The 23,581-nt window shown below is 39.9% G+C and overlaps 1 protein-coding gene across 3 annotated transcripts in view; it reads left to right on the top strand.

Annotated features, from left to right (window-relative positions):
• DCBLD1 (discoidin, CUB and LCCL domain containing 1) overlaps positions 1–23,581 on the top strand; it is a 68,883-nt gene that overhangs the window by 24,320 nt on the left and 20,982 nt on the right. For all 3 annotated transcript variants that reach the window (XM_023254739.2, XM_045057955.1, XM_045057954.1), the window contains exons 3-5: positions 13,607–13,741; positions 15,190–15,241; positions 17,839–17,911. In XM_023254739.2, coding sequence (XP_023110507.2) covers positions 13,607–13,741; positions 15,190–15,241; positions 17,839–17,911 — 260 coding nt within the window. The remainder of the gene's footprint in view (positions 1–13,606; positions 13,742–15,189; positions 15,242–17,838; positions 17,912–23,581) is intronic.

The following is a 23,581-nucleotide window of genomic DNA, read 5'->3' on the forward strand; positions in this document are numbered from 1 at the left end:
GCTTACAATTCACCTGTAGCAGTAAAGCCAAGTAAATAAAATTTTCTCTTTATATTTTATTATATATGGTTAGGTTTATCTTTTTTTTTTTATTTTTTTTAACGTTTTATTTATTTTTGAGACAGGGAGAGACAGAGCATGAACAGGGGAGGGTCAGAGAGAGGGAGACACAGAATCTGAAACAGGCTCCAGGCTCTGAGCTGTCAGCACAGAGCCCGATGCAGGGCTTGAACTCACAGACCGCGAGATCATGACCTGAGCCGAAGTCGACCGCTTAACTGACTGAGCCACCCAGGCGCCCCTAGGTTTATCTTTTAAAAACAGAATATATGCTCATTGTGGAAATAAGCATATTCAGTGTCTGTTGTGTGCCAGGCACATGCTTGACCCTTACATAGGTTTTCTAGAACGCTTACATCCACCTTGGAGGTAAATGTTATTTTCTTACCTCCTTTCTACAAGTAGGGAAACTGAAGCACAATGAGTTGGGGTTTTTTGTTGGATTTTTGTTTTCTGTTTTTGACTAACATGCCAAAAATCACACAGCTCAGTAAGGGATGAGAGGAGGATTTATATCGATGTCTTTGTGGCTCTAAGGCCTCTGTTTCCAGATGTCTGCTTCTCTGTCCCAGGACCACCCCTCAGAGAAAACCACAACAAAGCCTCAGCCCAGTATTACATCATACAGCAGTTTTGTCTAACATGCAGGTGTAGTTAATGTTTTTGGCTAGGGATTTTTTTTAATCTTTATTTATTTTTGAGAAAGAGAGACAGAATGTAAATGGGAGAGGAGCAGAGAGAGAGGGAGACAGAATCCGAAGCAGGCTCTAGGCTCCAAGCTGTCAGCACAAAGCTCGATGCAGGGCTCGAACTCATGAACCACGAGATCATGACCTGAGCCAAAGTTGGAGGCTTAACTGACTGAGCCACCCAGGCGCCCAAATTGGCTAGGGATGTTCTTAAGATGAAACATTTAAAGATGCTCAGTATTTTTCTTCTGTGGCTACTTTAGAGATTTCCTGCTCGGTCATGCTAAGGCAAACCCAATAGACAAGGATTACAGAAATCAGCAATAAAAGAAATACCTGGAAAGAAAATTAGGATATTTCAGTCCTGTAAGAATATTTTTTAAAAAATTAAATGCTTAGGGCCACATATAGAAAGTGTAGACATGCATATGCTATATGTGTTGTGTGTATGTTTGTATCTTTTGTAGTTTTGAAAAGCATTCTGAGAGGAGCCACTGACTCCTATCTATGTGCTTATAATATTGAATCCAGTGACGTGAATGTAGTAGATCGACTCAGTGAATCAATGATTTTTTTAAAAGTGAATCAACAAGTTCAATGATAAGGAACCAGTTCACTAAGACATGTTACAGTTAGTTGGCATATTAAACACATATTTGTTTAAAAGACTATTAATATGGGAAGATGCTTATGATACACTATTAGGTAAAACATGAATATACACTAATATATCAATTGGGAAAAAAAAACCTTCGCATCAACTAAGACAACATAACTTCAGGAGAATCTTTTTTTTCTTAAGTTTATTTCTTACGTTTATTATTATGTCTGAGAGAGACAGAGTGTGAGCAGGGTAGGGGCTGAGAGAGTGGGAGACATAGAATCCGAAGCAGGCTCCAGGCTCCAAGCTGTCAGCACAGAGCCTGACACGGGCCTTGAACTCACCAACCACAAGATCATGACCTGAGGTGAAGTCAGACACTTAACCGACTGAGCCACCCAGACACCCCAAAAACTTCTGGAGAATCTTAAAGTGACACTTTAGAAGTTTTAACTATGGGTATTGTTATATCTTCTCTCCACTTTCTATTTTTTCTTTAACAATCAGATGTTGATATGTTAATAAACAATAGATTTCCTTTGACCAAAAATACTAACTAGACCAATATTTTAACTTAGTTAAAATAGTCCCCTGGCCAGTTTGAACTTCCCTAAGGACTGCAGGCATCTGCAAAGGAGGAGGAAGGAGGAGGAGGGAGGGACAAGTGCTTTGTCATCCTGTGTCCAGCTGGGGGTGGGCATTCCTGTGGGGCTGTTGCCCGGGTCCCTGGGAGAGCGGAGGTTACTCTGCAGCCAGTGTAGCTACAGGACCTGGCATGACCATGGAGGGAGAGCCCTAGTAGTGCAGGGTCTCCAGAATCCATAACACTTGTCTGGGCTGGTGGTGATGGCACAAAGTGCCTGCCCAAGGGCAGCAGTGGAGAATGTATGTTCTGGAATACCTCTTTGAAATCGCCATATATGACAGCTCTAACAATTACATGCGTGACTGAAATAGCTGAGTAGTTTTAGTTTATCCAACTCAGTTTTTTTCATTAACCAATGAATTGTTAAAACCCATGCCAAGAGATTTTAAGGCTCAACACTATCAGAATTTTGAATGTGGAGTTAATGTTTTGAAAAAGAATAATGTTTTCTGGCATTAGTGTTAGTAAGCTTTGCCAAGAATGGAAGTACTTGGAATGCCGATTGCATTAACAATTGTGAGTATGCTGAAGTTCTGCACTTTTAATCATGATGCAGTTCATTTTTAATATGCCAATTTTGTTTTAAATGTTTGGTTCATATACTTTGGGCACTTTTGTAATCCACACTCATGGTAGTAAAATGCAATGTAAACAAGTGTAAACCACACCAACTATCACAGTAATCAGGCAAAACATGCACTTGATCTCATTGCTTTTAAAAGGCCTAATAGAGACAAGGTGGGATTATTCTTCTTCTGTTTGTCACATATTACAATTATAGTTGATATTTCAGGTTCAATATCAGTTAGAAGAATTCCATATGTATTTATCACTGAGTTAAGACACTGATTATTCCTTTCAAAATACCCTTGAAACAGCCAGGATGCAGCAAAATTGACAAAGTAAAGGTATATCAACCTTTTTTTGGGAAAACAAATTTTAAGGGCAAAATAAGTTTTTAAAGATATCTTTATTTTTTTTATTTTTATTTTTTTAAAGATATCTTTAAATACAAGTTTTGCTTTTAAGCTTACAAAACATTTGGATCTAAAATATATATACACTGACTTTCAAGATCATGTGTGCTAATATCCTGACCACGCCCCCCCCCCAAAGTAACAAGTACAGTTTGCTTAGTAGAGGTTGTTTTCACTCTAACTGTGGAAATTCTGGGTTTCTGTTCAAGAGACCAAAGAAACTGAGACTACCTTCCAAAGAAACACGAACGTCTCATGAACATCTCTTTTCTGTTCCAGGATTCAGCTAGGGTCACAAAGCATTCAGTTATCATGACTCCTCCATCTGCTTTAATCTGGGAAAGTTCCTCAGTCTTACTTTGTCCCTTGTCCAGTTTTGAAGAGTTCCAGCTATTTATTCTGGAATGTTGATTTGGGTTGGTTTGTTGTTCCTTCATGATTAAAGTCAGATTATGCATTTTTGGCAAATATAACATTATACCTTTTTAAAGTGATCTTTGAGGGGCACCTGGGTGGCTCATTCGGTATGAGTGCCCAACTTCAGCTCAGGTCAGGATCTCCCAGTTGGAGAATTCGAGCCCCGCATCGCGTGGGGTCTGCTTCAGAATGTCTTCCTCTCTCTCTGCCCTTCCCTCACTCGCTCTCTCAAAAATAAATAAACATTTTTAAAAAACTGAAATAAAATGATCTTTGAAAGGCCTGTTTGCAAAAACTTCCAGCATTAGAAATTGTGAGGTCATGTGTTCCCCCCCTCCCCAGGAATGCAAACTAAGACTGCATTGTTTTCTTTGTTTCTTTTCACAGCTCTTTGTCAGGTGGGCTCTTTTTGGCATTCAAGACTACATTCATTTAAGTATTTCTAGTGTCTTCCCAAAACAATTCGATTCCTTGTTGTTCAAAGAGGTCAGTGTACTAGGAGACTTTGAAAAACACAAATCTAAGGTGGCACCTTTTCAGAGGAAACTCATCTTATATTTGGGCACATAAGACCACAGAACCTTCACTGAGGTAGCCAACACTACTCTAGGGTTGAACAAGTTCACTTTTAAGCCTGGATTTGAAGATTAAAACAGAGAGTCTATTTAAATAATATATCTTAAAATTTAGAATTGTTTCATAGTACAGTTCAGAGTGCTGCTTTGGTACTGATTCTCCATCTCTGGCCTTTTATATTCACAATGTAAAAAATTAATAGAGGTTAATTATATAAAACATTAAAATATCTTGAACTTTGGGAAAACGTAGATGCTGCTTCAGATACTGTGTTATACCAAAATACCTACATTTAAAGTATGAAATATCTAACTTTTATTTATGACACTAAAGAGGGAGGGCTGTGAATGCATACTAAAGGTCATTATTCTCAACTTTAAAACTCTTTATGACTCATCCGATGGCTAAATTCCATTTCCCGTCTTGCTGACCAGAAAGGACCTGGAGATTTGAATTCACTCAAGAGTTTTGTTTCTGCTGCCACTGCCCTCAGGGACCCGAGAGGAATTGTCATTTCTGTTTTCCTGATGTTTCAGGAAGATTGACTGGGTCCCAGTTTCCCTTGAAACTTGGCCTTCCCTGGATGTGTGAAGTTTAAGGTTGTTCCTGGACAATGGACTTGCTGGAAGAATCTGGGTGGAAACCAGATAGTGGCTCCTCAGGATCTCAAATGACCTTGCTCTGATGGAATCTCATAGGCTTCCCCACCCGGGTCACTGTGGATCAGTAAAACCAGGCTGGCCTTCAGCATTGATTGAGATGAAGGCTGTCATTTCTGCCTAGATTTCTCACTTGTGCTGAAGAGTGTGGACTCTGGAATTAGACTGCCTGCCTTCACATTCCTGCCATACTGCTTATTTTTTAATTGCTTAACCTTGAGCAAGTTATGTAGTCTTTCTCTGTCTCTATCCCCCATGTTTAAAATGGGCAAAACAGTACTATCTAGCTGTATATGGGTGATCGAGGCACATGTGTATAACTTAAATGAATGAGGCCTGGCACACAGGAAGCACTCAGCAGGTGTGAGCCATCATCCTCATCGCTCCCACCGGTCCACCCTCAGCACCCTGAATACTCCCCTTCCACCCAGTAGAGGCTGAGCTGCCGCACCCTACCCTCCTGGTACATTCCTGGTCAAATCATTTTGCCCAAAGCATTCCAAGCACGTGACAAGGGTTCCCCAAGCCGGAAACAGCTCCCTCTACAGAATTTTCTCCATCCAGCCTTGTGAGATGAACCAAGAACACATATTCTGCAAGCCCACAGTTGGTTGTGTTTCTGTTTGGCTTTTTTATTCTCACTGTCAGGCTACATCTTTGTATCTGTTTCTTGTGGAAAGAGCCTCCCCATGTTTCCCTCTCTCCTTTCACCAGCCTCTCTTCCCTCCAGGCTAGCCAAGGCTATCTTGTTGAATAGAATTATAATCTCTTTCTTTCCGTATTTTGAAAGTTATTAATTGTATCCCCCTGGTTACAGAAACTTGTCAGGGTGGCATTCAAGGCTCACTCACTTTCTTCCCCACCTTCATTTCCAGCTCATTTCTGGGTCTCCCCATGTCTGTGTCTTTTCCACATCACATTGTACACATCACATTGTACAACTTTATGCCATTGTACATTTGTTGACGGTGTTCCTACTATGGGTCTCCTTTCCTTCCCCTGTGTTTCCCACCCCTTCTAACACACACACACACACATGCGCCTGCATACGAACTAAATCCAATGCAATTTACCCTACAGCCTTCTCTGATGTCCAATAGCCCCGCTTACTCTCTCTCTCTGAGGCTTGTGTTGATTTTCTAAGCCTTTACTAGAGCACGAATCTCAGATTGAGATCATTATGTTAGCTTCTTTACACAAGGTACAGGGTTCCTTGAGCAAGAAATTGCATTGTATTCTTTTTTTTTTTTTTTTCAGTAGCCCTGATACTTAGCATAGTCTTGGAATTGCTGATGCTTATTGAACATTTAATGAATCTGACTGCATGTAGCTTGGTTTTGGCAAACATTTATTTAAAAATCTGGATTTTTACAAAAGCTCTGCAAATATCCCCTCTGCATTTTCAAAAAGACTTGATTAACATAAAATTTTAGGACTCTGCTTATTATATAGAAACGACCATAAAGTACTGTAGAAGGTGCTTACACGTGAGCATTCAGTTATATGCTGTACCCTGGGCTTAGTTCTTTAGAGTCACTATCCCCTTTCATTGTCATGATGGCCCTAAGGACAGGGCCTATTATTAACATCCACAGTTAAGAAAACTGAAGCTCAAAGACCTCAAGTAACTCCCTTATCACTCTACTAGATCTGGGTGGGATTCAAGTCTGGGCATCTGATTACAGAGACTCCACTCTTAAACCCTGTAGTGTCCCAATTCTGCAGGACAAAAACCATCCGATCCAGTGGTTTGTGTAGAAGAAAACCTGAGCTGTAGTTTTGTCATTTGCTGGAAGAGATGGAAGCTTCTCCAGGCCTCCCCATAGAGGTATCCTGAGGAGAAGTTCTGAGAAATCACTCACAGACAGAGTATCAGTATAAAGTTAAGGTTTAAACGAAAATGCTTCCTAGTCAGCATGCTTAAGGAGGCATTGTGGTTAGAGGTAGAAAGAAACCAGCTTACCACAGGAGCCTCACGGTGAATTCGTTAAATCAGTTGTGGTCTGCTAAATGATTTGTGATATAGAAAAACTCGGAACCCCAAGAATTGTTCTCTTACATTTCCGGCACTTCCACCTCCACTCCCAATATTTTTTTTAACCGTTGTCCGTGATCTAGAAGTACAGTGATGGTAAGCCAACTGGTAATATTTATATTACACTAGGAACAAGAGAAAAGGGAAAAGTGGGAAATGATACTAAGTGTTTTCATTCCTAACTGCAACACAACTTCTATGATAATTTTTAGAAAGATACACATCTGGCATACTGCATTATACCCTGTCTGTTGATTTTTTAAAAATCCTAAATAGGGAGAAAGCACAAGATTAGTAACTTCTATTTTATAAATGGTTTATGTCTCCCAGACATATTATGAAGCATGCAAAACTCTTACAACTTTTAAAAATAAAACAAAAGCCTTCGAAGAAATTTCTAGCTTGTGCAAAGTTGTTTTGGGCCTCAGAAGTCTATTTTGTTCTGATTGGGTCTGCGTTTTGGACATTCTTGAGAAAGACTACTTTTTGTTTATTTGTTTTTTTATTTTGTTTTGTCTTTTATGCCATGATAGAATTCAAAAAGAAACTTATTAAGAAAGGCTATATTGAGGTACCTTCCACACAAGGTACCTCATTGACATAACTGTAAGCCTCAGAGAGAAAAAGCTATGGGCCTCTTCCTCCTCCTTTTCCCCAGATCCATCTTCCCTGGAGACACTGTGATGAGTTTCTGTAACTGCCATCTTTTGTTGGGAATGGCCTAGGTGGGTTGTGAGCCCTGGTGTTCCAGCATCTCTTGACCTGCGTCTCATAGCCCCAAGGAAAGCTGTACCTTTGTCTTGGAATCTGCCTGGTTCATTTATCATCTGTCACTGATTTTTGTCTGGGAACCAGAGACCAAAACTCTCCAGGGATACGTATCCACTTACATTCTTACGTGACTATGGTTTTAATAGCATAGTCCAGGAATATCCTTTTTTATGCTAATTTCTCTCCTTTTCAAAGAAAATGGCCCTGAAAATTCTGTAATTTTGTACGATGACCCTACTGCAATTGGCAGGCGAGGACAACCGTGCCATCTGACTGCACTGAAAAAGCAAACGGAAAACAGTCGCAAGTGTGAAGGCGTTTGCAGCTTCAGCATTTCTAGAGATTGCTTTATCAGCACGGCTCCGAGCACAAATCCGGGCCGCTCCAGCTACCACCTTCCTGGCAGCCAGCAGCGTGTGATGTGGCTGGCTCCTCCCGTGACACTCCCTTGGAAGGGTCACTTCGACTCATCGGCATGTTCTTATCTGTCATGAGAAATTAAATGTGTGTTTCAGAGGGTGTTCATCAGGTTAATGAAAGTTTTCAGGAGGTTGTTTTGTTGTTGCTTAATTTGATTTATGACAGAGCTCTCAGGAGTTAGGTTTCTCTTTGGTCTCTGTTTTTGTATGGTTATGGGTGGGCAGGAGTCTTTTTTTTTTTTTTTTTTTATGGCATACCCACCATTTTTAAAACACACCCTTTCACAGAGGAAACAAAAGCTTAGTTTCATCAGTTTCAAAGTGAAATGCATATGCCCACCCAAAATGGCTTGGAGCAGTTATCAACCACACTATTATTGCCTTGTAATGTAGAGTCCCAGACAGTCCTCAGAGAATGTAGCAGTAGCATAAATTGTAGTACAGAACAGATTGTCAGATTGCCAGACAAGCAAGAGGATTCTGGGCTTGGCTCGGGGCAGTTTATTCTTCCTTGTAGGACAGTTTTCTTTTATTCACACGAGGAAAGATAAAGGGTTTCCCTCTCAGCTGCTCATGGAACAGTAGCTCCAGACAAGGGATGTGTTGAGAGGAACTGGCCTACTGTGCTCAATGAAGGCAGCTCCTACGGTTCCTGGCCTTTTATCCTTTTGTCCAAGGAATCAGCCCATTGTCTGCCAGGTCTTGGTCTCCTGTCTGGTGCCAGATGCCACGGTGCTATTCCGTTTGGTGTCACTGATAGCCCTTCCCACCATCCAGGGCTACCAATTCGGTTTCACAAAAGGGAGAGGTATTTATCTTTCCTGATTTGTCTGCCTACTTGATGAACTAACTGCTTTTCTGCTGTGCCCCAGTCTGGCGGGGACTGGGGATGGCGAAGTAAGAAATCTGCTTCGCCGACAAGGTCAGAGGTGAGGGAGAGTGGGAGCTACCAAGTCCAAGGGCTGCAAAGCACACAGCACCGCCGCTTGTGAAGCAAACGCCTGTGCAGAACTGTGAGTCCTATGTGGAGGTCTGCTCATGTTCTTAAGACCGCCTCAAGAAAGACTAGTTCAGTCTGTGAACTGAGACAGGTTTACCAGTCCAGGAACACTGCCCAGGACAGAGACCATAACCATGGACAGAGTCACCACGCTTTCATTTGGGTTTCCATTGGAATTGTCTTTGTGAATGTCTAAGTATAGGCGTAGACCCTTTTTAAAAGTTGGGATGGAGACCACTAACAGTGACATATATTGTCTGGCCAGCTGAGGGTGGAGACAGGCTTTTTCATAAGAAAAGGTATAATCCTCCATAGAGTTTGGCTGAGAACTGAAAACATTGCTTGGCACAAACTGGTAGGACCCTTCAGTGCTTTCCCATTATTTTTCCCTCTCACAGCCAGTCACATTTTTTCTGTTTTCATCTCTTTCCCCTTTTAACTCTAGGAATGCAGTTGTTAACTTTCATTCTGTGAAAGGGAATCTATCTGTCAGGACTTCAGACAGGAAATAATGTGGATGTTTTGCCATAGGCAGTACCACCGTCAGCATTCTACTTCCAGCCTCCACGGGGGACTGAAGCTGCCTTCTGCTGTTGTGAGGGTTGTGCTGTGATGAACCCATCAAAATAACTTCTAATGCTGCGTTGATAGAGGGAGGGTCCATTCCATCCCCTGGAGGGCTTAGTTGCATTTTTGCAATCCATCCGTAAGAAGAGGAGAAGGTCTGGAGCCTGGGGGGCACAGGTGATTAAAGGAATGTATGTGTTTACATTTTATCTTTGAACTTCTCCCAACTCACATTCCTATCATGACTTTGGGAGGATACAACCGAATTAGAGTTTTACTGTATTTATGTGGTTTTTTGGTGTAGGAAATGATATACATTGCCCGACAACTTAGCATGATGATATACGTTCTTATCTCTTCTCTGTAAAATATATGCAGTGTTGCAACTGTTACTTTCAACTGTTCCATAAAAATCTGAAAAAAAAAAAAAATCCAGTTGTTGAGGCAAGAGAAAGGACATCCTGCCATTTGCAACTACATGGATGGACCAGGAGCACATTATGCTAAGTGGGATAAATCAGACAGAGAAAGACAAGTACTATAAGATATTGCTTATCTATGGAATCTAAAAAAGCCAAGCTCATAAAAACAGAGTAAAATGGCATGGGTACCAGAGGATGGGGATGGGGTGGGGTGGATAAGCCAGATGTTATTTATGGGTACAAGCTTGTAACAAGTAGTAAATAAACCCTAATCTAATTCACAGTATAGTGAATATAGGCAACAGTATTGAATTAAAATTGACCCTTGAGCAATGCAGGTTTGAATTATGCAGATCACTTACATATGAGTTGTTTTTTTAATATGGTACTGTAAATGTGTTTTCATGATTTTAATACTTTCTTTTCTTTAGCTTTATTATAAAATATAGTATGTAATACATATAAAATATGTGTTCATTGGCTCTTTATATTATCGGTAAGGCTTCTGATCAACAGTAGGCTATTAGTATGAAAATTTAAAAAAACAGGCTATTAGTAGTCAACTTTTTGGAGACTCAAAAGGTACACACAGGTTTTCAGCTGCACAGGGGTTGGCGCCCCTAACCACCACATTGTTCAAGGGTCCACTGTATAATCACCAAACTTTCTAAGATACTAATAATTCCAGTTATGTAACATGATGGAAGTGCTAATTATCTTTCCAGTGACAATCACATTAAAGTACATAAATATATCAAATGAATACATAGTATACTTTAGATTTACAGTGTTATGTATCAAATATATTTCAACTAAAAAGAATTCAAACAAATTCTCATTGATGATCAATTTAGACTTGCTTACCTCACTGTTTTTATTAGGACTTATTGGAATGCTATAGAAATTTGAGAGATCAATATCACCATTTGGAGAGGAGGATATACGTTCTTATTTCGTATTGGAAAAGATAAGTTTGGTTAGAAAAATATTCTCATGAGTAGCAAGAAGTTACTAGTTATTTCATTTTTATTAGATTTGCAAAGCAAGTCTCTTCACTCATCTGCACAAAAAAGGAATTTCAAGTATATGTGAACTAAGAATGAGTTGCAAAAGTGAAGTACAGTAACCTGACTCACTTTAATTTTGAAAAAATGTTCATCCTTCAACTTTATTATACAAAAATGGATTTAGTGTAAATTGCTTATCTACCATGCTGTGAGCACTATTAAAGTTCATAAACATCTATATATTTATTACACGAATGATTTTCTTTCCTCCCTTGCTTTTCCACATTTCTTTTCCTGACCTTTCCATGATAATTTTTTTTTCAACGTTTATTTATTTTTGGGACAGAGAGAGACAGAGCATGAACGGGGGAGGGGCAGAGAGAGAGGGAGACACAGAATCGGAAACAGGCTCCAGGCTCTGAGCCATCATCCCAGAGCCCGACGCGGGGCTCAAACTCACGGACCGCGAGATCGTGACCTGGCTGAAGTCGGACGCTTAACCGACTGCGCCACCCAGGCGCCCCTTCATGATATTTTAAAATGCCAGGATTAGGGGTGCCTGGGTGGCTCAGACAGTTAAGCCCCAGACTTTGGCTCAGGTCATGATCTCATGGTTCAGGGGCTCGAACCCTGTGTCAGACTCTGTGCTGACAGCTCAGAGCCTGGAGCCTGCTTGGGATTCTGTTTCTCCCTCTCTCTCTCTGCCCCTCCCCTGCTCACACTCGCTCTCGTGCATTCTCTCTTTCTCTCTCTCTCTCTCTCTCTCTCTCTCTCAAAAGTAAACATTAAAAAATATTTGTAATGCCAGGATTAAATCTTTTATGCATCTTTATAATCAGGTGTGGCTTTTAAAAACTGTTGCAAATAAGAGAACATTTAGGGGGCGCCTGGGTGGCTCAGTTGGTTGGGCAGCTGATTTCGGCTCAGGTCATGATCTCACAGCTCGTGAGTTCAAGCCCCGCGTCGGGCTCTGGGCTGACAGCTCAGAGCCTGGAGCCTGCTTCAGATTCTGTGTCTCCCTCTCTCTCTACTCCTCCCACGCTCACGCTGTCTCTCTTTCTCTCAAAAATAAATAAACATTTAAAAAATTTAAAAAAAATAAAAGAACATTTAGCTTCATTTCAATTCTAACAATATTTGGAAGGCCACCACGTGCCAGGTATTGTACAAGCTGCTGGATAGAAAAAGTGATGGGTAGAAAAGTTCTAACTCCATGGGACGTAGTCTGAAAGGAAAACAAGCATTGTTTATTTGTTTTAATAGATTTATTTAACTACTCACTACTAACTATGAAGTACTTCTATAGCCCTCATGCGAGGTACTGTTCTAAGCAGTTTGCTAGTATTAACTCATGTAAGTAATTATATATGATGATTGTCTCTAAGTAATCTTTTTCTATTTGGAGTTCACTCTCATTCAATAATAGGGAATAACAGAGATTCGAGGCACAAAGGTAAACACATAGCATTTCTCTTTTATTCTGTTACATCTTCTGAAGCTGAAAACTGGAAGGACAGTGGAGAAATCTGGTCCCTTATGGCAGGAGAGGAGTGCCTAGTTGGGTTCATGATCCTCTCCTGGACCTTTTTCTTTCCTTCCTCCTCCTTCCTTACCTGATGTTGGCACTGCTGTCTCTTGCCTATTACCTGATGTTGCTGTTGACTCTTCCCATCCTCTTTTATTTGGTTAATGAAGAATACCTGTTGTCAAAATTGGCTTTTGCTAATCCCTATTTTCTTAGGATTATTATGTCTTGCATACGTGACTTAAAATTTTTTTATGTTTATTTATTTTTGAGACCGAGAGAGACAGAGCATGAGTCGGGGAGGGGCAGAGAGAGAGGGAGACACAGAATATGAAGCAGGCTCCGGGCTCCAGGCTCCGAGCTGTCAGCACAGAGCCCGATGCAGGGCTCGAACCCACGAACTGTGAGATCATGACCTGAGCTGAAGTTGGTCGTTTCACTGACTCTGCCACTCAGGTGCCCCAACATACATGACTTTTAAGATGACCGTTTACAAGCTGAACTTGAGTAGCCTTAGGAAGATCTGTTTTTCTTGTTCAGTTCAAAATCTAATTTTGTCCTTTGAGAGTTCATTGAGCTTCCTATTGCTTTTCAAGCAACTCAATCTAGAAAACAGTGTGTTATTTTCTAATTGCATAACTTATACTATGGTATTTCAAAAGCCTTTAGAGATTCCTCTGCCTTTTTATAAACTTCATTTTGCAAATCAAAATAAATTATATGGGTTAACCAGAAGATACTATAAGAGAGAGATAAATGTATAAATTGCATGAAAACAAGATTGTTACCACGCATTGGCAGTCTTTTAGTTCTGGAACCTTCTTTTAGTTCTGGAACCTCCTTGGAAAAAAATTTGTGAGTTTCTTTGAGCAAATTTAGGAGGTCCCTAGAATATCACTTTTATGATAACATTTTCTTCACTACCTAATGTGTTTAACCTTTGTTAGTCGTCTTTTACAAAAACTAGAACCTATCTCTTGGGTTGTTCACAATTAACTGGGTCTAGCCTATTGCTTATCTGTAGTTAGCCACTTCCCCCCTTGGCTTGTCAGTACAATCAAGTCCACATTCAGGCACTAATCAGCAGTTCCACTATTAAGCAAAACTTCAGTTGGGTAAAGATTACCATCTTATATATGTGTTGTCTGCTAAATTTCACCTTTAAGGAAAGAAATATGCCCATTCTTTGTGTTGGCCTAAATTTTGAATGTGCCAAAAGTGTGCTTTGTTTTTAGGACCATATTGTGGAAGTATGTCTGTTCCCAAAGAACTCCTACTGAACACAAACGAAGTCACTATTCGCTTTGAGAGTGGATCCCACATTTCCGGGCGGGGATTTTTGCTGACCTATGCCAGCAGCGACCATCCAGGTATAGCAAAAGAATCAACACAAATCTGTAAACGTGTGTCTGTCTATGAATTCCTCTTGCTACTTATAACCGTCTCTGGATAGAATTGTGACCTCAGGTACCGAGTATGTGTAGGAAGAGAAGAATGTTATGTCCTTGTAAGCAGTTAGATCTGAACTCAGAATACTTGTATCAAGCTTGTTAGATTGATCAGCTGACCTATATGAGAAAGGGTTGATCTCGTTTTCCTAGAAACCTTGGATGGTACATTTTCAGGTCTATTTTAAGGTCTGGCTGCTAAGGTCTGCCTATTCTTTGGAGCCCTCCACCAACCCTTCTTAGCTTAGGGGACAAACTATTTAACCAGCGGCACCTCTGCCCTCCGCCCCACCCTCATTCACATATACCAGTACACCAGCATAGAAGAGGCATGTGAGTGTGAGTCACATGTGGAGTCACTGTCACAGTGTGCCTTAACCATGGAGCTGATACTTGAGCAGGAGAGAAGGGAGCATGAATAATGACAAGGGAGGAAAGCATGGCCTCCTGTCCAGGCCTCTCATGCCCCGGAGTGATGACTGTGCAGTGCACTCCACGTCTGCCCAGGGTGACAGACATGCCCAGAGTTTCTGCCCTCAGTCCTGTTTGGCCAGAAATGCTCTGGGAAGGGGGTGCACCATTCATTTCCCTCTCAGCCAATCAAATCTGGCCAATCCCAGCATGGCTAGTGTTCACCATATGTTGTTCCCTAAGAACTATTGAAAATATTAAGGAAAGAAAGAACTATTGCAGCAAGTGTGGAATATTGTAGAAACTATACTAGGTTGAACTAAATGCATCAAAATCCACAGTACCTTAACATCTCTGTTGCTGAGTGTCCATTCAGTTCTATACTCCAAAAGAAAAGAACATCCTCTTTTTAAGTCCTTGGTCCTGACTGATCAAAGTGAAAAGGTTGTATTCTCAGTAAACATGCGGTTCCACGGTCACTCAGATGCCACTAGCTAAATTGCTAAATTAAAATGTTCCCGAATCTTCTCTGTGAACTAAGTCAGGCTTTTGAAATTGTTTTCCTCCTGCCAAGAGAGGTTATGCACATGATCTTTGTAGGCATTTGGTAGACAGTAATGAGTCAATGTTGGTTTTTCTGTTTGAAATAGTTTCTGTTATCATCCATTGGGCAGTTGCTGAAAAACCATCGTTGGTGGTAGAAAAGCGAAATGGAGGAGACTGATTAAATCCTGAAGATAGTGTTCTCAGTGTTGATTTATTTTTAAATGGAAAAAATTCAGATAATAGCTAGATAGTGGATAAACACTTTTTAAAAGTTCTTTTTTTATTTAAAATTATTAAATTCTTTTATTTAAAATTCTTTCAAGTTCTTTATTATTACTTTTTTTTTTTTTTTTAGCATGAGTGTCCTAACTTCCATTCAGGCTCCTAATTGCAATTACCTTTATTTACGACAGATTTAATAACGTGTTTGGAACGAGCTAACCATTATTTGAAGCCAGAATACAGGTAAGTACAGTGTCCTAGCTGTGCTGCAGTCATATGTTGCTGCACATTTTGTTTTCCTTCACATTAAACCAGATAAAGTACCTTATTTGTATTTAATTTTTTTACAGCATTTATGTTCTTTTTTTTTTAATTTATTTATTTTGAGAGAGAGAGAGAGTGAGCACATGCAAGTGAGCAGAATAGGGGCAGAGAGAGAGGGAGAGAGAGAATACCAAGTAGACTCCACACTGTCAGTGCAGACCACAGCACGGGGCTCAGTCTCACAAATTGTGAGATCATGACCTGAGCTGAAGTCAGGAGTCCCATGCTCAACCTACTGAGGCACCCAAGCACCCATACAATGTTAATATTCTAACTCATGAGGAATACTTGAAATGATTTCTTATATGGCAGAGATCAGCAGACCTTTTGTCCAGGGCCAGATAGTAAATATTTTAGACTGTGCAGGTCATCCAGTCTCTTTTGCATCCATTTATAGTTTCTGTTGTTGCTGTAATGCAAAAGCAGTCATAGACAATATGTAAACAAATGTGTAAATAAAACTTTATTTACAAAAAGAAGCAGCAGCACAGATTTGGCCCATGAGCCACAGTTTGCTGACTCCTGAGCTCTACTTTGATACCAATGAGCATAATGGAACCCAGAGTGTGTATTTTTTTAACCCGGCCAGCATTTGCAAGTGACTTTTAGAATTTCTTCACTTTCAGAGGGAGCTGATCTTGTCTTTCCTACAGAGGAGAAACCTACTGAGAATAGGAGATGAAATATTTGATCCCAGCTTTACTTTAACTGGAAAATTACTCAATCTCTTTGATGTACCTTTCCTCATCTATATAATAAGAGTCTAGAGCAGGATTTCTCAGCCTTGGCACTATGGTGTTTTGTGTTAGACGATTCTTTGTTGTGGAGAGCTGTTCTGTGCATTGTTGGATATTTACCAGTATCCCTGGCCTCTACCCTGTCCGTTCCAGTTGTGATAACAAAAATGTTTCTAGACATTGCCAGATGTCTTCCAGGGTGGGCAAAATTCACTCCCTGTTGAGAACCAGTGTTCTAGAGAGGATTGTCAACAACACTAACTCCAGCTATAACTCCTTTGAGTGCTTTGTTAATGCCAGTCATAGCTCCCTGGTCTTTGTGTATATAACTCATGTGAATGTTCCAGCATCCCTGCGAGGTAGGTTCTGTTAGATCCTGCAAATAGAGGCACGAACCAGTGAAGTAGCTTGCCCAGGGAGGCCCAAGGGTCTATGGTCCTGACCATCTTAGACATTCTTTTTTTTTTTTTTTAACATTTATTTATTTTTGAGACAGAGAGAGACAGAGCATGAACAGGGGAGGGTCAGAGAGAGGGAGACACAGAATCTGAAACAGGCTCCAGGCTCTGAGCTGTCAGCACAGAGCCCGACGCGGGGCTCGAACTCACAGCCCTCACGGACCGCGAGATCATGACCTGAGCCGAAGTCGGCCGCTTAACCGACTGAGCCACCCAGGCGCCCCTTAGACATTCTAATAAATAAAATTATTTTATATGCAGAATCAGTTCTAGTGTTATCTATTATTAAGTCTAGTAGAGAAACACAAATGAAAGTGATCATTAATTTAAATAATTAGAAAACAAAATTGAAAATAACCAGTAATTAATTACAGCTGCCCTGTAAGGTTGCCATTCATTCAATATAAACACATGCCAACATTCTCTGAGATCTTTCCAGCTGTACCTATAGAGTCCCAGTGGTGAGAGGGCCTGTAGGCATCAATGTTCATTTCCTGTCCTACAGAAAAGAATACATTCAGGCCTACAGAGTGATGTTATGGTGCCAGATCATCTAGGCTGTAACTCAGTTGTTTTGTAGTATTTAAAGATGAGGTACAGTGATATACACGTCAACACTCCCTCACCTATAATCGTGAAATGTAGAAAGCTTTGCAAGTCAAAAGGTTTTTGTAACTCATTTGGTGGCAGTACCTGATTAGTGTGACCTTAAATTCATTTGACAGCAAAACTGAACTAAATTAACGGGTCTATTCAGTCTTTGTGTTGGACTTAATATGATTATTCATGTATTTGATACAGAGATATTAATGTTTTTGATTAATGTATGCAGCCATAAGATGAATCTAATGTGTAACCTGACTACGCTGACGCTATATTATATAATTGAAATTTGCTGAGAGTAGAACTTAAATGTTCTCACCAAAAATATACGTATTACATATATTTTAAATGTTTATATATTTAGATATTACAATATGTGAGGTGATGGATATGCTAATTTACTAGTTGGGGAACATAAATCATCACGATATACACTTGAAATGCCTTACAGTTTCTTAATTATACCACAATGAATTACTTCCAATTGCAAAAGTAATCTGTAACTAATGTAGACCGTCACTGTCCAATACTAGCCATGTGTGAATATTAAGCACTTAGGCTGTGGCTAGTCCAAATTTAGATGTGCTATCAGTATCAAATAAACAGCATAATTCCCTCTTGCATGTTCTATAGAGGAGAAATATGTTTAAGTGTAATTTATACTTTTTAGTTTAATTATAATTCAATAAAATACAAATTCTTTATTTTATTTTTCCAGTAAATTCTGCCCGGCTGGTTGTAGAGACATAGCAGGAGACATTTCTGGGAATCTGGTGGATGGATACAGAGATGTAAGTACCTGAGAGTAATTATAGGGCATGGTGGAAATTAAAAAGTACTTATTACTCTGCCTAAATGCATCCTGAAGTAAAGTCAAATAAGATCTCAAACCCCATAGATAAATGTGCAAGTTTCTATTTTCTGAAAATAAATGAAATAATAAGTATAAAAACCAAGGTTATTCATGCATTCATTCCTGTTTTTCCATGCATTTCCACTTAAGCATGCTGTAAATGAAATGGTAGACAAAGCCCTTTTCAACCCTAAGAGTATAATTCCATCTATTTTCTTTATTTTAATGCTCCAGCTGATTCATATAGCATAGCCAAGGACATGAACATTCACATCACAGGATAACAACATTGTGTCTGGGAGCAGTGAAGCCATCTGCCCTGCACTTACATAGTATTCCTTCCTTCCTCACACCCCAGTTTCTTATGCAGAATGAGACTCTCTGGTTACACACATTGTTCCCAGAGAAAAATAAATTCACAAGACATTTTCCCTAAAGTATATGTCCTGTCTCCATATACACAGTCCTTTATTTCTTATTATTTGCAGATCTCTATCCTGGAAATTTGATATCTGATTTTTGAATATTAACATTGCTATTTAAAATAGTTTCATTCAGGAGCACCTGGGTGGTTCAGTCGGTTAAGAATCCAACTCTTGGTTTCGGCTCAGGTCATGATCTCACAGTTTGTGAGATCGAGCCCTGCACCCGGCTCTGTGCTGTCAGCACAGAATAGAAATGCTGACAGCACAGAGCCTGCTTGGGATTCTCTTTCTCTCTCTCTCTCTCTCCCTCCCTCCCTCCCTCCCTCCCTCCCTCCCTCAAAAATAAATAAATATTAAAAAAATAAAATAGTTGTGTTTACAGCATCTGGGAATTGGCTTGAGTTATGAAATGTGAAAATCTGTGTAGTGTTGGAACTTTCCTGAGAGTTACTGACATGTGTCTTCAAGCATGGAAAAAACCATACATGTTCCAGGTGATTGATAATTTTATCTCTAGCAGGGGAAAAACAAACTTGGCTTTAATTTTTGCTTTTAGTATATCCTGATTCTGGAAGCAGCAGATTATGCTCTTTGTTTTCCTTTATTGTGTAGTGTCTTTATTTACAAGATTGGCCTAGGATATTCATTTGGCCTATAAATTGTTTGAATCTTAAAATGTTTTACAATACCTCGATTTAAGATATACTTGGCACAGGCTATTTCTTTTTTTTTTCAATATATGAAATTTATTGTCAAATTGGTTTCCATACAACACCCAGTGCTCATCCCAAAAGGTGCCCTCCTCAATACCCATCACCCACCCTCCCCTCCCTCCCACCCATGAGCAGGGAATGTCTTTCCATTTCTTTATATCTTCTTCAACTACCTTCATAAGCTTTCTATAGTTTTCAGCATACAGATCTTTTACATCTTTGGTTAGATTTATTCCTAGGTATTTTATGCTTCTTGGTGCAATTGTGAATGGGATCAGTTTCTTTATTTGTCTTTCTGTTGCTTCATTGTTAGTGTATAAGAATGCAACTGATTTCTGTACATTGATTTTGTATCCTGCAACTTTGCTGAATTCATGTATCAGTTCTAGCAGACTTTTGGTGAAGTCTATCAGATTTTCCATGTATAATATCATGTCATCTGCAAAAAGCGAAAGCTTGACTTCATCTTTGCCAATTTTGATGCCTTTGATTTCCTTTTGTTGTCTGATTGCTGATGCTAGAACTTCCAACACTATGTTAAACAACAGCGGTGAGAGTGGGCATCCCTGTCGTGTTCCTGATCTCAGGGAAAAAGCTCTCAGTTTTTCCCCATTGAGGATGATGTTAGCTGTGGGCTTTTCATAAATGGCTTTTATGATGTGTAAGTATTTCCTTCTATCCCGACTTTCTCAAGGGTTTTTATTAAGAAAAGGTGCTGGATTTTGTCAAAGGCCTTTTCTGCATCGATTGACAGGATCATATGGTTCTTATCTTTTCTTTTATTAATGTGATGTATCATGTTGATTGATTTGCGAATGTTGAACCAGCCCTGTATCCCAGGAATGAATCCCACTTGATCATGGTGAATAATTCTTTTTATATGCTGTTGAATTCGATTTGCTAGTATCTTATTGAGAATTTTTGCATCCATATTCATCAGGGTTATTGGCCTGTAGTTCTCTTTTTTTACTGGGTCTCTGTCTGGTTTAGGAATCAAAGTAATACTGGCTTCATAGAATGAGTCTGGAAGTTTTCCTTCCCTTTCTATTTCTTGGAATAGCTTGAGAAGGATAGGTATTATCTCTGCTTTAAATGTCTGGTAGAACTCCCCTGGGAAGCCATCTGGTCCTGGACTCTTATTTGTTGAGAGATTTTTGATAACCGATTCAATTTCTTCACTGGTTATGGGTCTGTTCAAGCTTTCTCTTTCCTCCTGATTGAGTTTTGGAAGAGTGTGGGTGTTTAGGAATTTGTCCATTTCTTCCAGGTTGTCCAATTTGTTGGCATATAATTTTTCATAGTATTCCCTGGTAATTGTATCTCTGAGGGATTGGTTGTAATAATTCCATTTTCATTCATGATTTTATCTATTTGGGTCATCTCCCTTTTCTTTTTGAGAAGCCTGGCTAGAGGTTTGTCAATTTTGTTTATTTTTTCAAAAAACCAACTCTTGGTTTCGTTGATCTGCTCTACAGTTTTTTTAGATTCTATATTGTTTATTTCTGCTCTGATCTTTATTATTTCTCTTCTTCTGCTGGGTTTAGGCTGCCTTTGCTGTTCTGCTTCTAGTTCCTTTAGGTGTGCTGTTAGATTTTGTATTTGGGATTTTTCTTGTTTCTTGAGATAGGCCTGGATTGCGATGTATTTTCCTCTCAGGACTGCCTTCGCTGCATCCCAAAGTGTCTGGATTGTTGTATTTTCATTTTCGTTTGTTTCCATATATTTTTTAATTTCTTCTCTAATTGCCTGGTTGACCCACTCATTCGTTAGTAGGGTGTTCTTTAACCTCCATGCTTTTGGAGGTTTCCCAGACTTTTTCCTGTGGTTGATTTCAAGCTTCATAGCATTGTGGTCTGAAAGTATGCATGGTATAATTTCAATTCTTGTAAACTTATGAAGGGCTGTTTTGTGACGGCACAGGCTATTTCTAAATGACTTCAGGAGATTGAGAGAAACAAACAGTCGAAGTGTAGTGTTTCCCTCAGCAATAAAGAGTTTATTTGTTATTTTAACATCCCATGCAAGAAACTTCAGAATTATGTGCAGTAAGAGAGATAGCATCACTTACTTTCTTATTTTAGTTGTTTATCTTTCTCCTCTTGACAGAGTTCTGTTTTTCAGTATAACAGGTAAATGGTTTTCTATTGATCTGAGTACGCCAACTGTAGGTGCTTGCATACAGGTGGCCTATTTGACTCTGTAGCTAGTTTCATATCATTTGCTTTTAGGATGACTTCATCTGGAGGGAAAATTTATATTTTGAAAACTCTTCAAAGAAGTCTTACCAGTGCCGTTTTGGTATATGTTGATCTCGTGGGTGTATTCCATATCTGTTGCTACATAACAATATTACTACCAATTTAAAAGATTAAAACAACACATGTGTTACCTCTCGTGTTCTCTGGGTTAGGCATTTGGGCACAGCTTAGCAGAGTTCTCTGCTTCAGGATCTCACAGGGGTGCATCCAAGCTGTCAGCTGGGGCTGCATTTCATCTGAGGCTCAACTTGGCTTCGAAGCTCACATGGTGTGGGCCGCATTCAGTTACATGGATTGTTGAACAGAAGACCTCAGTTTCTTCCTGGATTTTGGCTGGAGGCTCTCTTCAGCTCCTTGCCATTCGGGCCTGTCTGACATCACTGCTTTCTTCTTCAAAGCCACCCAGGGAGAATTTCCTAACAAAGGAGTCTCCTAGTAAGACAGGTTACAACCTTGTGTAATGTTATCATGGGAGTAGCATCCTACCACTTTTGCTATTGTTCTCTTAATTAGAAGAAGGCCACAGCTCCCACCTAAACCCAGAGGGATTATGCAGTGGGGGAATGCCAGGAGGCAGAGATCCTGGAGGTTATCATAGAGTCTGTCCTCCATGGTGCCTTCATCTTAGGGAATGTGTTCAGTTGTAGCAAGTTCTTCCTAGAAGGGTCTTTGCAAAACCGAAGCATATTTTGTAGGTCAGGACAACAGAATCTGTAAAACAAGTTACAAGAGAAACTGTTGAAGAAACAGGTTCTCTGCGTCAGAAAAGAAGTATGTTGTCTTAAAGAACAATTACAGAAAAGGAACTGGTTCATTCTATGTTGTTCCCGAAGGCAGAACTAGGGTCAGAGGGTGAAAGTTACAGAGTACCCAGTTTTAGTTACATGTAAGGAATAATTGAGCAGTGCAAAATGGAGTCGGGTATCTCAAGAAATGGTGAGCCCTAGTCCCAGGAAGTGTCAGGTGTAGGCGTTAAACCATTTGTCAGACATGGCCTATATATGTGTAGGAAGGTGCTGTGGGGTGGAGAAAGTGACAGTCTGTCAGGAAGTATCAGCGGAGAACTTTAAAGGTCTTTTTGAATTCTTAAGGTTCTGTGAATCTGTCTCCTTCACTGATGAAATTAAGGCATCTGTATTGGTATATGCTTACCACGCTAGCTAAGTAGGATGAGCTTCTCTTTGAGATCTGCCTTACCCAGAAACCAGAAATAAAAAAGCCCTAGAATAGTTTCTCTCTTGGCACCTTCTCCCAAGTCTGCTGACTGTACCATCTGCTTTTAAGACATCACTTAATAACTTGTTTCAATATATTCTCCATACCCCCAGAATATTCGAGAAAGACTATAGAATAATGGAAGACAGTATATGTAGTGCACCCCTGGTTTAGGAGGAGAAGGGGAGAAACCAGGCCTTTGTACACACCCACAAAAAGCCATTACACAGGGAAATAGATTATAATAGCGTGTGATTGTTTCCAGGTGATAGCAAGCAGTGTGAGTGATTTTTTTCATATTTTCCAACATTTCTAAAATGAATTCAGATAACTTTTGCAAAGAAAATGTTGCCGGGGTGCATGGGTGGCTCAGTTGGTTAAGTGTCTTACTGTGACTCAGGTCATGATCTCGTGTTTCATGTGTTCAAGCCCCACATTTGGCTCTGTGCTGACAGCTGACAGCCTGGAGCCTGCTTCAAATTCTGTGTCTTCCCCTCTCTCTCTGCCCCTCCCCTGCTTGTGTTCTGTCTCTCTCAAAAATAAATAAACATTAAAAAAAAAAAAAAAGAAAATGTTGCCAATATGGTAATTACGAAGACTGTACCAACATAGGAACAATTCATAGGATAGACCGTGGAACATATATATTTAACATTTTACTATCATTTTAAAACATGAGCTTTATTCATGTTTTATTAAATTCAATATGAAGCGTTTACTTTTTTTAAAGTTTTCTTTATTTTGAGAGAGAGAAAGAGCATGAGCAGGGGAGGGACAAAGAGAGAGAAAGAGTGGGGGGAGAGAGAGAGAGGGAGAGAGGGAGGGAGGAAGAAAGGGAGAGAGAGAGGAAGGGAGAGACAGAGAGAAAGAGAATCCCAAGCCCCAAGGCAGGGCTCAAACTCCTAAACCATGAGATCATGTCCTGAGTCAAAATCAAGAGTTGGACGCATAACTGACTGAGCCACCAAGCACCCCTGAAGTGTTTACTTTTATATTA

Source organism: Felis catus, chromosome B2 (genome assembly GCF_018350175.1).
Source record: "Felis catus isolate Fca126 chromosome B2, F.catus_Fca126_mat1.0, whole genome shotgun sequence".
Classification (NCBI taxonomy): Eukaryota; Metazoa; Chordata; class Mammalia; order Carnivora; family Felidae; genus Felis; species Felis catus.